Below are 14100 nucleotides of genomic sequence, written 5' to 3' on the forward strand. Positions count from 1 at the left end.
CTCTCTTGTGATTTCTCTCTGTCAAATAAATAAAATCTTTTTTAAAAAAATGTTAAACATAGAGTTAGCATAAAACTCATCACTTCCACTCCCACTCCCAAGAACTGAAAACACATAATCACACAAAAATTTGCATAAGAGTTCACAGGAGCATAATACGTTATAACCAAAAAAAGGAAACAACACTAATGTCTATCAGCTGATAAAGGGACTAAAACATATGGTATATCCATCCGGTGGAATATTATTCAGCCACGAAAAGGAGGGGAAATGTGTTAAGTGAAAGAAGCCAGACACAACAGGTTACATACTGTATGATTCCTTCTGTATGAAATGTCCAGAATGGTCAAATCCATGGAGAAGAAAGTAGACGGTGATTTAGAGTGACTGCTGAATGGGGTAATGAAAATGTTCTGGAATTAGTGGTGATGGTTGCACAATCTGGTGATACACACAAAAAAACACTGAATTGTGCACTTTCAAAGGGGGAACGTACGATATGAGAATTACATCTCAATTAAAAAATAGGATAGATTGATGGAAGTTTGGTTAGATGGATAGACATATGGTAGAACAAACATAGCAAAATGTTCATTGCAGCATTTAGATGATGGTTATATGGGTGTTCACTGTATAATTCTTTCAGCTTTTCTATGTATCTGCAAATTTTATAATAAAATGATAGAAAAATTATGAGTAGTTAACAACTTTTGAGATTAGTCTACCAACAAGTAACAAAGGCCTTTTTAAAAAAAATAAAAAGCAAAATACAAGCAGAGGCTAGGTGACAGAGAGATAGATGATAGATACCATAAGTCTTTGACCCAGCAAGTCTGCTTCAGCAACTTACTCTAAGGAAATAATCATACCTTACCTGAAAAAAATAAGTGTGTGTGAAGAAGGTTCCCAAAATGTTGTTTATCATAACAAAATGTTTGGAAATAAATGAAATGGACACCGTGACAGAAAGGAATCTCAAAGCCTACACTGAGGTATGTACTAAATATAAAAATTCACTAGCATTTTCTACGATTTTTTAAAAATATTTTATTTATTTGACAGAGAGAAATCACAACTAGGCAGAGAGGCAGGCAGAGAGAGAGAAGGAAGCAGGCTCCCTGTGGAGCAGAGAGCCCGATGTGGGGCTCGATCCCAGGACCCTGGGATCACGACCTGAACAGAAGGCAGAGGTACTAACCCACTGAGCCACCCAGGCGTCCCTTTCTACAATGATTTTTATTCTGAGCCCGTTCCATAGAAGGGGTAAATGCAATCTCAGTCGATGAAGACGTTTCCCTCTTCTGTCGTCAGATCCGAGTTCTGGGCTGCACACAGGGGGCAGGCAGGGGTGGGCGGCACCGGTCCCCGGACACCTGCCCCCACCCCCGGTGTCAGCTGGAACTGACATTGGTCCCTCTGCCCCTTGGTGACCTGCAAGCTCTCTCTGCCCGTTACAGCTTCATCACTATTTTGAAACACTTACTGTGAAAAAGTTAGTTATATCTAAAAATCCATTCACTGTATCAGAAGATTCCAGCCTTATCTTGGCCACGGAAGAAAAAGAATTGCTGTGAGAGTCTTTTAATGCAGTAAGACTGCTTTAAAACATTGAACATTGCCAGAGCACCTGGGAGGCTCAGTCACTCCCGCCGCCAACTCCTGATGTCAGCTGGGGTCAAGCCCCAGGATGGGCTCCACGCTCCGCGGGGAATCTGCCCGAAGAGTCTCTCTCCCTCTGCCCCTCCTCCACCGAAATAAATAAATAAATAAATAAATAAATAAATAAATCTTTTTAAAAATTGAAAATTGCTTATTATCTACTTGTGTGAGCAAAATTTTATTAAGAATTTGGGGGTAGAGTGATGGGTAAAATGGGTGAAGGGGAGAGAGAGGAACTGGCTTCCAGTTAGGGGATGAGTAAGTCTCAGGAATAACAAGTTCGGCACAGGGATGTCATCCGTGGTGTTCTAGTGGTGCTGTGCGGTGACAAGTGGTAGCTACCCTTGCCGTGGACCTGGTGTAACATACGGACTTGTCAAATCCCCGTGTTGTACCTCTGAAACTAATGTAACACACTAATGTAATGAAACTAATGTATTTCAAGTTAAAAAAAAAGGGGTTCGAAGAGATTATCATTTGAAATTTTTCATCAAGACGGCGAACAGCCATTTGAGACACAACCTTGGATATTAAAAGTTTTGTTCATGAAATCAAACTCCAGTCTTTTGTTTAAAAAAATGGAAGAGACAATATGTGGAAGTTATTTAGCAAACATAGGCTCTGCATTTATTTTTCTTATCGTAATTATATAACATACAAAATGGAAAGCATTTCTCACCAAGTGTGTATATAGATTTCCTCCGAAGCATTAGCTTCCTGCAGAATGCCCTGCAAATGCTGTAGTTGTGTGTGTGTGTCCCGATACGTGCCAGGTCGGGAGCCTGCGCCAGGAGGAAATGTTACCTCTCATGCACCTCATACAATCTCCTTCATGGATTTAGGGTTAGGCTTTTGGAAAAGAAAGCATTTTTTTCTTTCCCTTTTCACCCCCTCCCCCAGTCCCCGCAATGAGCCTGGCTGACTACTTGTTCGAAAGGGAAGACCAGAAAGAAAAACGAACATAGAGAGGTTGCTGAAAGGTTACAAATGTTCAGCTATAGGATGATGAGGTCCGAGGATCTAGTGTGAAACACGGTGACTACGGTCAATAACGCTGTATTGTATGATTGAAATCTGCTCAGAAAGTAGACTTTAAATGTTCACACACATGCACACAAAGATAAACACGTAAAGTGATGGATGTATTAATTAATTAGACGGGGGAATTTTTCCACAATGTATGCACATATTAAGAAATCACATTGTAGGGCGCCTGGGTGGCTCAGGAGGTTAATTAAGCTTCTGCCTTTGGCTCAGGTCATGATCTCAGGGTCCTGGGATCGAGTCCAGCATCAGACTCTCTGCTCAGCAGGGGGCCTGCTTCCCCCTCTCTCTCTGCCTGCCTCTCTGCCTACTTGTGATCTCTGTCTCTCTGTCAAATAAATAAATAAAATATTTTTTAACAAAAGAAATCACATTGTATACCTTAAACACCTTATTTTGTTGCTATTCCTCAATCATGCTGAAATTTTTAAAAAAATGTTAAGAACATAAGCAATATCTATAAAACAACAGTGGTCCACAGTCCATGAAAAGTCCAGACAGCCTTGCAAGGTCAAAACTCTTTCCACGATAATACATAATAATTTCCATTTTCCTTCTTGCCTTAGAGTACAGAGTAGTTTTCTAGAAGTTACGTATGTAATGTCACAACACATTAATTACAGAGATTGATAGGAGAATCCAGCTGTCTCCTATTAAGCTACATATAAAAAAGACCGACAGAATGTAGAACAAGGCCGCCCTCCACAAATGTCAGAGACTGTAGCTAGGGCTCCTGGTGGCTCAGTCAGTTGGGCCTCCGGTTCTTGATTTCTGCTTATGTTATGATCTCAGCGTCATGAGATCCTGCATCAGGCTCTTCCCTGGGTGTGGGGACTGCTTGGCATTTTCTTTCTCTCTCTCTCCTCTGTGCTCGCTCGCTCTCTTTCTCTAAAATAAATAAATAAATAAAAAGGAGAGAAGATACGGCTATCTCTCATAAAGATTGTATTTATATTAATATCCAATGAGTTCATTATAGTTATTTTTAAATTAATTATTTATAAGTTACTAAGTTTTCTAACAATTCTATTTATTTGAGAGAGAGAGAGAGAGCGCGCACAAGCGAGGGAGGGGACAGAGGGAGAAGCAGGCTCCCCGCCGAGCAGGGAGCCCAGTGTGGGGCTCGATCCCAGGACCCTGAGATCATGACTGGAGCCAACGACAGACGCTTAACCCACGGAGCCGCCCAGGCGCCCTAATTTATCAGTTTAGTATTTAGTACATTAGACATCACAGATATACTGCACACACGCACACAAATTCTTTGGTAATCTTGGTAATTTTTAATTGCATAAAGGGGTCCTGAGACCAAACGCGTTGAGAACGACTGCCAAAGTTTCATTCGGCCGCACATCTAGTATGGCAGAGACCTGGGCAGTCATGGAGACGGCATGAAAACGTATTCTCCGAACGAGCAGATGCCCTCTTTACCCCGTCTTTGCTAAGTGGGTACGATCCCAAATTTCATTAAGACCGCGCGCGCGCAAGGAGAAACGCAGGAAAGAAGCGGGTCCGTTAATGCTGTTGTTTCCGGGCTGCAATCGTGTGGAGATACTTTTTTCCTTTTCTGGTCTTTTTCTGTGTGCACTAGCTAAAATGCTTTTACTGTGGTAAAAACGTCACATGAACCCGTTTCAACTGTCTTCACCTCGGCCGCTGCGGACCGACCTGCAGGGCCTTCCCACTGGCCGGTCTGGGCCTCGGCGGAGCAGCCCTTGCCCAGCCCCTGGCGGCCGCCGTCCCGCCCCGCAAGTCCGGCCGCGGCTTATGTCACTCGTCTTGCTGTCGCGGGTGACGAGGCGCAGCCGTCCCCCCGGTAGGGCCTCACGCCTGCGCCGTCGCCCTGGACGGACGTTCGCGCGCGTCTGGACCGGCTGAGGCCGAGCACAGAGCAGCGTCCGCGGTGAGGAACGAGACAAAGCCGTTGCCCTTTCGGCCGGGGACAGCGTGCTTCCCGGACACACGGGCGACAGAGCCGCCACGCGCGTCGTGCCCCCGTGGCGCTGCCGCGACAGTGGCTCAGCCGCAGAGGGTCTGACGGCGCCCCCGCCCGCGCCCTCTTCCTCCTGCGGGGCGTCCGCGGGCCCGTCCCGACTGCGCCTGCGCCCCGGCCTGCAGCCTGACGGACCAGGGCCGCGGACCGGCGGCCACCACGTGGCTCCGGAAGGTCGCAGGAACTGGCTTGACGCCGTGAACTATCCGTCTCGCCATCGCTCCGTCCTGTCTTCGCTACCGGAGTTCATTGGTCCACGTGGCAGTTCTGAGGCAGTTGCCAGCATTTGGAACAGGTTCCTTCGCAAGTTTCCCTTCAGGAGGAGACGCGCACGGGCCGCCTGCGTGGGCAGATCGGTCCCTGCCAGCGCCCGGGGACGCCCACCCGCCCTCGGATGCAGGGACCTAGGGAGACGCGTGGCTCGCGCCTAGGGTTGTCCGTTTTCCTCTCGCGATCTGCCGGCAAAGTCTAACCGCGCTCCCGCCTGAGCCCCTGGTCAGTAAAAGTTGTAGAAGCAATTGCTTTGCCCGCTCGGTGGCGCCAAACAGGCGCCTCCGCTGCGGCCGGGCGCAAACCCTCGCCCTGACGGGCCCAGTCACCCCAGGACGTCGCTTCCACCGCAAGGACCAGCTCCTTCACGTCTCACCTTCCTGCTAAGCTTTTCACCGCGAGCGCCCGGAACAGGACAAGCTTTCTTCTCGCGTTACAGCCCGTCTTTCTCGTCTTTCTCTTTCAGGGTCACAGTGTTCGTTCCAGTGCAGTTAGCGGCGCGTCCTGATGAGCGCCGGGACACGCAGCGGCGCCACCGTTCTGTCCCTCTCCGGGCGCGCCTCGGGGTCAGCACACTCTTCGCTTCCTCGCTTCCCCGGCTCGCCTCCCCTCCCGGCCGCGAGCCATTTCCAGTAAGTTAAGAGTCTGTCTCTCCGTCTCTCTCTGCTTTTACTTTGTTCGTCGTTTTGTTTCGTAAATTCTGCACATGAGTGAAATCCTGTGGTATTTGTCTTCCTCTGACTGACTGACTTCACTCAGCACAATCCTCTCGAGCTCCGTCCGTGTCGTTGCAGATGGCAAGATGTCATTCTTCTTTGTGGCAGAGTCACTCTCCGCTGTGTGTGTGTGTGTGCGCGCGCGCCACTTCTTCCTTACACACTTATTTACCAGCGGACGTTCCGGCCGCTTGCATAATCCGGCTACTGTAAGTGATGCAGCCAAAAGCAGGGGTGCACGTATCCTTCTGACCTAGTGTTTGGTGTTCTTCGGGCAAATACAAGTAGCACTTGTCCTTTTTTTTAAGATTTTATTTATTTGACAGACAGAGATCACAGTAGGCAGAGAGGCAGGCAGAGAGAGAGAGGAGGAAGCAGGCTCCCTGCTGAGCAGAGAGCCCGATGCGGGGCTCGATCCCAGGACCCTGAGATCATGACCTGAGCCGAAGGCAGAGGCTGAACCCCCTGAGCCACCCAGGCGCCCCCATAGCCCTTGTTTCTCAAGAGAGTCCAAACTACCCGATGCTGGGTCAAAGTCAAGAACAGAGAATCTTGCATGTAAGTGTGTTATGTGATGTGTGGAATAATGCAGTACACGGTATGTGTATTCTGGAACACCTAACACTACGGTAGGACTCCTGCTCCCTCTTTCCCCGTCCCAACCACTTCCCTATTTCCAGTGCATTTCCTGGAACTCTTCCTTTTCTGCCCCATGTTTATATTGTTTACACTGTTTACAGAGCCTGGAGGTAACAGTGAATAATGTCCCACTTAATTCACTTTATTGTGCCTTTTTAATAGGTTCTCCAGGGCCTTCATCATCCCGGAGACAGGAGACCAAGATTGGGCAGTCAGCTCTCCTCTGGGGACTTTTGGATAATCCCTCAGCCTACGCCATAATAACCTGCCTGATTACTGTGTGTGTGTGTGACCTCTGGAACTTGTGAGTCCTTATTCTAAGGACATTTCCTGCTTTCTCCGACACACTCTGGCTCACTTACTGGATCCAAGGAGCCACTTTCCTACAGACACAGAGAAATACGTATGTATAGGATATATATAAACATAAAGTTTTTAAAAAGATTTTATTCATTTATTTGAGAGAGAGAGCATGAGCAGGGAGGAGGGGCAGCTGGAGAGGGAGAAGAAGGCCCCCCACTGGGCAGGGAGGCCCCGCCAGGGGCTCCATCCCAGGACCCTGAAATCACTACCTGAGCTGAAGGCCGACACTTAACAGACTTAGCCACCCAAGCACCCCATAAACTTTTTTTCTTAAGATTTATCTATTTAGAGAGAGAGAGAGAGAGAGAATGTGAGCGGGTGGAGGGACAGAAAGAGAGGGAGAGAAGCAGACTCCACTGAGCCCAGAGCCCGATGTGGGGTCTGATCCCACCACTCTGAGATCGTGACTTGAGCTGAAACCAAGAGTTGGGCACTAAGCGGACTGAGCCATGCAGGAACCCCAGATATAAACTTGATAGAAGAGAATGTAAGCTACTGCTGCTTAGCTGAATGCTTGGCACTTGGTAGGCTCCCAGTAAATATTCGAGTGACCAGACGAGTAGACAAGTATGTGCGAGCAGCTCGAGGAACAGCAGGCACGATGCAGGTTAACATCCTTCTCTCCGGACTCCGGCACGTACTTGCTTTCAGTGTCCCCTTGTTTTACAGTATAGTTTGAGAACCAAAAAATTCAAACTAAAATTTAAATTTAATAAGTCTAACCCAATATCTCAAAACAATGCAGTTTGTGTGAAATATTTAGATAGCCTAAATGGAACAAAAAATGCTTAGGAAATTACCCCCACTAAGGGATTTCTACATTAAGAAAAAAATTTAATTTTCTGTACAGTTGAGTAAAACAATGATTATTTTCTGAAGACACCCCGAAATCAGCCTGTTGTCTCATGAGCATTTCTAGTTGAGTAACTGTTGACCACTTGTTGACCTTGTGTGAGTCCCTCAAAACACAATGCCACTAGAGAAAATCAACCCAAAGGCCACATGGAAATGACACCATTTCATAATTATTAAATGATCCACATGAACTGTCCTAGTTCATTTGAAGTTCTTTTTTTTAAGATTTTATTTATTTATTTATTTATTTGGTGGGGGAGGGGCATAGGGAGAGGAGCAGAGAATCTTTTTTTTAAATATTGGTTGATTGATTGATTTTAGAGAGCACATGAGTGGGAGGGGAAAGGGGAGAGGGAGAGAGAATCTCAAGCAGACTCTGTGCTGACTGTGGAGCCAGACATGGGCTCAGTCTCGCAACTGTGAGGCCGCCACCATGAGATCGCGACCTGAGTGGAGACCAAGAGTCCCATGCGCAGCCAACTGCACACTCAGGCCCCCTGAATATTTTCATTTCTAATTCATTCTCATCACATAACTTGGGAGTCACCAAATCTGTGTGACACGGTGGGAAAACCCTGGACTTGGAATCAGAAGACTGAGTCTAAATCTACTGTACAAGGTTATTGTAAGGATTAAATGAAATATTACTACTGATAAAAACATCTGTTGAACACCTACCTCATATTGTATATGGCGCTAGATGTGTTACATACATTAAGTAAATTCTCGAAATAAGGGTTGTGAAATATGCAGCCTTATTGCCACTTTACAGATGAGGAAATGGGGTTCTGGGAGGCGGAAAAGTGGCCAAGTTTCCACAACCTTTCAAGATGTGGCTAGGATGCATATAAGGGGCTCTCACTAGCGTGTGTGTAAACTGGAGCTTGCCATAAGAATGTGGGTGTCTAATGACCAAAGTGTCTCTGAAAGGATCATTCCTATTAATATCACTTCTCTGGCACAACAGATCAAACCAGCGTAGGTCCAGGAGCCCGACGAGCATCAAATCTCAACCACAGACCATCATATGTGCAAGTTTCTTTTCTTTGCTTCCTCATTTATGTCTTCCCAGTTTCCGTATGAGTGACTTCTTTCTGAACTGCATTGGCCCACATCTCAGGATGTCACGAGGCCTCACTGTTTAGAAAACTTGCAGAGATCCACTTTTCAAATCACTCAAATATTTGAAAGAAACTGTTGTGAGTTTTGTCCTTTGAGGCGGCATCTGGGTCAATGTCATGGCAAAGGCAGAGAAAGAGCCTAGGCGTCTGCTTTCCCACCCCATGTCAACCACCGTATCATCTCCTGGTGTTTACTATGAATTTTTTTCTTAGGTACTGTTTCAGGATATAAAGTTGATTCCGCGTGTAAAATAGTAACGATATACCACACAAACTCCAAACTGTCCCTATATAGTTAACTTTTAAGTTGCCTGAGAATAGAGCTATGCAAATTAGATAGACATTTCAAAACAATCCATTCTTGTTTACCCATTTTTTTAAAGTAAGCTTTGTACCCAAAGTGGGGCTTGAACTCATGACCTTGCGGCCAAGAGCTGCCATACTCTGCAGACTGAGCCAGCCAGGTGCCCCCAGTTCATTCTCATTTATTGCTCTACAGGTGGCGCAAACGCAGTAAAAAACCTTAAGGGTTTTGGTGTCATTCGTTTAGTCCGCAGAGCTGTACTGGGCGGCCACGAGGTGCCAAGCACGAGCCCAGGAACTTGCGCGACAAAGGCTCGGGGCGCAGGGAGAGCCGTCGTGGGGCCTTCCGGGCACAGCCGCGGTCCGGAAGCTGCACTTGAGCCGAGCCGAGCTGCCGCGTGCCCGGGTTGTGCAACCGTCGCGTCCCAGCTGTGGCCCCCGGACACGTCCCTGCCTCGGGGCCGAGTCCGGAGCGTGACGCGTGGCGCCCGGAACCGACGGAAGCGGCGGCGGCGGGGCAAGGGCTGTTCGCACGCGCGCTGCGCCCCGGGGCGACGAGGGGCAGCGGCGGGGTCTGCCCGCGAGGGGGGGGACTTCGCGGGGGGGGGGACAGGGCAAAGCTCCGAATCCGGGAGACCCGCGCGGGCTGCGCGTCCGGGGAGCTTTGAGGCCGGTCTCTCCGTGGCGGGGGGCGCAGTGCGACTTCGCGGGCGAGAGGAGACGCGGGTCCGAGGACGCGGGACGACGTGCTTCAGCCCGACGGGGCGGCAGCAGCGACAGCGCAGCGTCCGGGGACCCGGCGCCGCACCTCGTGCTCTGGGGTCCGTGCTCCGGGGTCCGTGCCCCGCGCTCGCCCCCGGCCAGGCCCGACCCTCCGAGCGGGTGGGGGGTTCGCAAGGGGGCGGGGCCGGCCGCGAGGGCGAGCGTTCAGGAAGTGGGAGTGAGCGGGGGGCGGGGCGGCGAGGAGAGGGAGCGGAGGGAGGGGTGCGGGGCGGGAGTGGGAGGGGTGCGGCGCGCAGTGGGAGGGGTGCGGGGCGGGAGTGGGAGGGGTGCGGGGCGGAGTGGGAGGGGTGCGGGGCGGAGCGGAGGGGTGCGGGGCGGAGTGGGAGGGGTGCGGCGCGCAGTGGGAGGGGTGCGGGCCGGGAGTGGGAGGGGTGCGGGGCGGAGCGGGAGGGGTGCGGGGCGGGAGTGGGAGGGGTGCGGGGCGGGAGTGGGAGGGGTGAGGCGCGAGGGAGAAAAGGGCGCAGCGGCCGGGCCGGAGGCGCGCGCGGTCTTGGCTGCGGGGCAGGGGTGCGGCCAGGTGAGCCCGAGATGCTGCCGCGCTGGAGGCCGGGGCTGCCGCTGGCGCCGCCGCTGCTGCTCCTCCTGGGGCCGCTCGGCCCCTTCTCCCCGGGCGCCCCGGCGGGACCCGCGCAGGCCGAGGACGCCGCGGAGCTGGACTTGGCCACGGAGCGGCCGGTGCAGCGGGTGAGTCCCGCCTTCCTGTCCTTCACCATCGACGCCAACCTGGCCACGGACCCGCGCTTCCTCGCCTTCCTGGGGTAAGCGCCGGCCTGCCCGCCCCTGTGTCCTGCCCTGCTGACACCCGCGCCCGCGAAGCTCGGTCTCCCTCCTGCCCCCTCCCTGTCCCGGGCCTGCCGCCCCCAAACCGCTCTGTCCCGCCTGCGTCCACACAGCGGGTGCTGCCTGAGCGCCAGCCAAGGCCAGGTATTACGGGCAGTTTGGAAAGGAAACTTTCCACCTGCCCCAGAAATACGCCTGGAGGAGGGGACCCAGGCAAGTGCGCCTGAAGGGCTGTGAGCCCTCGAATTCGCAGTGCAGTGCAGGACAGGTTAGATCGCGGACCAGGCTTCCCTCTCGTAAACTCTGTTAGGAAGGTTTAAAAAAAAAAAGTCAGCTGAAAAAGGTCTCAAAGGAAAATAAGTGTGTGTGTATAAACTATGATTTTATATATTTTAAAATAAACTTTTGAAGAGCAGTTGTAGGTTCGTAGCAAAGGTGAGCACAAGGGAGAGATTTCCAGTATTATACCATTTTTTAAAAAATCTAAGTATTAACTAAATGAGAGGAGACAATTGCAGTGAACTCCCGGGCCTGAATAAAAAGATACTTTTCCAACATGAGGCTGCAAAACCAGCCGTAGTTTTTTTCTCGCCCAAGAGAGACAGACTAGTGCTTGTTCACTGGCCGTTGCCCCATGAGTACGGGCTGATCCCAGGGCAGGATGCTGCAGGGACCGTCCCGGGTCATCTGGGCCACTCATCTGGGTCATGAGAGCCTCCAGAGATGGCCACACCGCAACCAGCCCAAACAGCCGAGAATCTCCTCTTTGGCAAACACCCGCACGCTCTCCTGCCTGCGCCCTCGCTGTCAGGGGCCATTGCTAATTTTGCTCATTTATTCTGTAAAGAAAAGCAGTTAGCCTAGTGGTGAAGACACTGGAGGTCAGACCACACCAGCTTGATTCCCAGCTCCACCCAAGATGGGTGGCTTGGTTGTTACAAGTAGCTTGGCAACTCCCCGCTTGAGAGTGGGAGAATCAGGGCCCAGACCTCTGAGGTGTTCAACAGAGGCCTGAGCAGATTTCATCAGATGGCATGGTTCTGGTGTCCCATGATGGCCAAGAGATGTGGTTTTTCTCTTTTCCACATTTGCTATTAGAGAACGTAGAGTACACAGAACTTAAATGCCAGTGATAGAACATTCTAGAATTGGAAAGGAGCATCTTTTCAGTTTGCCTTCTTCCTAGAGGTAAGTAATCAACAACCCAATCAAAAACTCCTTGTGCCTGGGGCGCCTGGGTGGCTCAGTGGGTTAAGCTGCTGCCTTCAGCTCGGGTCATGATCTCAGGGTCCTGGGATCGAGCCCCGCATCAGGCTCTCTGATCAGCAGGGAGCCTGCTTCCTCCTCTTTCTCTGCCTGCCTCTCTGCCTACTTGTGATCTCTCTCTCTCTGTCAAATGAATAAATAAAATCTTAAAAAAAAAAACAACTCCCTGTGCCTGACCGTGGGCATGTTCACCTCCCTGCCTCTCTCATCCTCCACTTCCTTCAAGCTCTGATCGAACCTCCGCCTCAGCACTCTCAGCCTGTGGCCACGTTTCTCTTTCCCAGAGCAAATGAAGTCAGTGGACAAGAACTTCCTCTTCTTGCCACCAAACCTGCACACATACCACGGCCGTGTCTAGCTTTCTTCCTTTCTCTGTCCTCAGGCCAGTGTGTCTCTACTCTCTGTCGTCTCCTGCCTCCCGGAAGACTTTGCTCTGTCCGTCATCTGTTCTCTCCTTTGTCTTTAACCTCTGTTTGGACTGAGTCCTTCCTCACGATGTGGAAACCTCCTCAAGTCTTTCCCATCTCCACACGTGTGCCTGTGCAGGAACGGCCCCTCTTTGTCTTCTCCCCTTGGTGGCCTTCCTTACCACCCACTCCTTCCTTGATCTGCGACCACGATGTCCCTATCGTTGTGTCATAAAATCCATCTCTCCAACATCACCAGTACCTTTTATTGCAAAATCCAATGAACACCTTTCTGTCTGGTGTCCGTCATGGGTTGCCTTCCTGGGTGCTGCCCCCACAATTCACACACTGAAGTCCTCACCCCTCTACCTCAGCGTGTGAGCTTAACCGGAAATAGTGCCATTGCAGATACAATTGGTTAAGAACTAGTTGTAGTAAGGGGCGCCTGGGCAGCTCAGTGGGTTAAGCATCTGCCTTCGGCTCAGGTCATGATCTTAGGGTCCTGGGATCGAATCCTGTGTCAGGCTTCCTGCTCAGCGGGGAGCCTGCTTCTTCCTCTGCCTGTAGCTCCCTCTGCTTTTGCTCTCTTTCTCTCTGTCAACTAAATAAAAGTACTATGGAGTATTATGCCTCCATCAGAAAGTATGGATACCCAACTTTTGTAGCAACATGGACGGGGCTGGAAGAGATTATGCTGAATGAAATAAGTCAAGCAGAGTTAATTGTCATATGGTCTTACTTACTTGCCGAGCATAAGGAATAACACGGAAGACATGGGGAGATGGAGAGGAGAAGGCAGTTGGGGGAAATCGGAGGGGGAGACGAACCATGAGAGACTGTGGATTCCGAGAAACAAACCGAGGGTTTTGGAGGGAGTGGGAGGTTGGATAAGCCTGGTGGTGGGTATTGTGGAGGACACGGATTGCATGGAGCACTGGGTGTGGTGCATAAACAATGAATTCTGGTACACTGAAAAGAAATTTTAAAAATAAATAAATAATTTTTAAAAAAGTCCTAGTTGTGGTGGAATGGAGGTGGCCCTCATCCCTTCTGACTGACGTCCTTACAAAAAGGGGAGATGTGGAGATGCCTACGCACAGAGAGAAGGGGTGTGGAGACCGAGTGGTGGGTGCCGGGCTGCAGGGAGCCACCGGAAGCTGGGAGGGAACCTGGAACAGGTCCTTCCCTGTAAGTGCAGAGGCGGCAGGGCCTTGCCCACACCTGGGTTTCGGATTTCTGGCCTCCACTCCCATGAGAGAGTACGTTTCCTGTCGAAGGCCCCACTCTGTGGCATTCGGTTCTGGAGTCTCTTGGAAGCATTTGGCGAGGTTGACCGTGAAACTTTCTCATCCCTCCGGGTCTGGGTCACTTCCATTTCCGGGGGTCCCCCCACCTCTCTAACACCTCATCACCTCTTTCTCTAGCTTGTCCTCGATGTTGGATGTCCCTCAGACGTCCGGCTTGGGCCTTCTCTCCACGTCACATAATCTCCTGAGGGGTCTCTCCTGCTTCCTGGCGTGAATTGCTGCCCTGTGCGCTCCGACCTGTTCAGCGACTGGCTCTGGGGAAGAAGGGAGACTGGTTTGGGTTTGATTTTTTTCTTCTTTTCTTTTCCTTTTTTTCCTGATTTTTCTGGTTTCTGTGGTATAACACTCCCACCCCAGGTGATTTCAAACCGCCCGCAGCTTAACAGCTCCTCGTCAGAGCCTCACAACCGGCTGTCAGCCCGCGGGGGCGGGTGCCAGCTGGCGGCCTGCTTCGGGCGGGAGAAGCAGCTTGTTTCCACACAGGAGGTAAAACTGAAATGCCCGCAGACTTTGCTTTCCCCTCGCAGACCGCTCCGGGAGCAGAGTACCCGCGGCTGCTTTGATGTGGGTCTTTTTTTATTTGCGTATCGGCTC

The 14100-nt window shown here is 50.8% G+C and overlaps 2 protein-coding genes across 2 annotated transcripts in view; both read left to right on the top strand.

The window, feature by feature from the left end:
• The first annotated feature begins 4326 nt into the window (after nt 1-4326).
• LOC123932595 lies at nt 4327-6719 on the top strand. Its single transcript, XM_045990989.1, has 4 exons — nt 4327-4519; nt 4583-4991; nt 5433-5598; nt 6484-6719. The coding sequence occupies exons 1-4, from the start codon at nt 4327-4329 to the stop codon at nt 6580-6582; spliced, it is 867 nt and encodes a 288-aa protein (XP_045846945.1). The 3' UTR covers nt 6583-6719.
• Nucleotides 6720-10130: 3411 nt separating this feature from the next.
• HPSE (heparanase) overlaps nt 10131-14100 on the top strand; it is a 31430-nt gene continuing 27460 nt past the window's right edge. Inside the window, exon 1 of the mRNA XM_045997707.1 lies at nt 10131-10504. Coding sequence (XP_045853663.1) covers nt 10275-10504 — 230 coding nt within the window. The 5' untranslated portion in view covers nt 10131-10274. The remainder of the gene's footprint in view (nt 10505-14100) is intronic.

Source organism: Meles meles, chromosome 2 (genome assembly GCF_922984935.1).
Source record: "Meles meles chromosome 2, mMelMel3.1 paternal haplotype, whole genome shotgun sequence".
NCBI lineage: Eukaryota > Metazoa > Chordata > Mammalia > Carnivora > Mustelidae > Meles > Meles meles.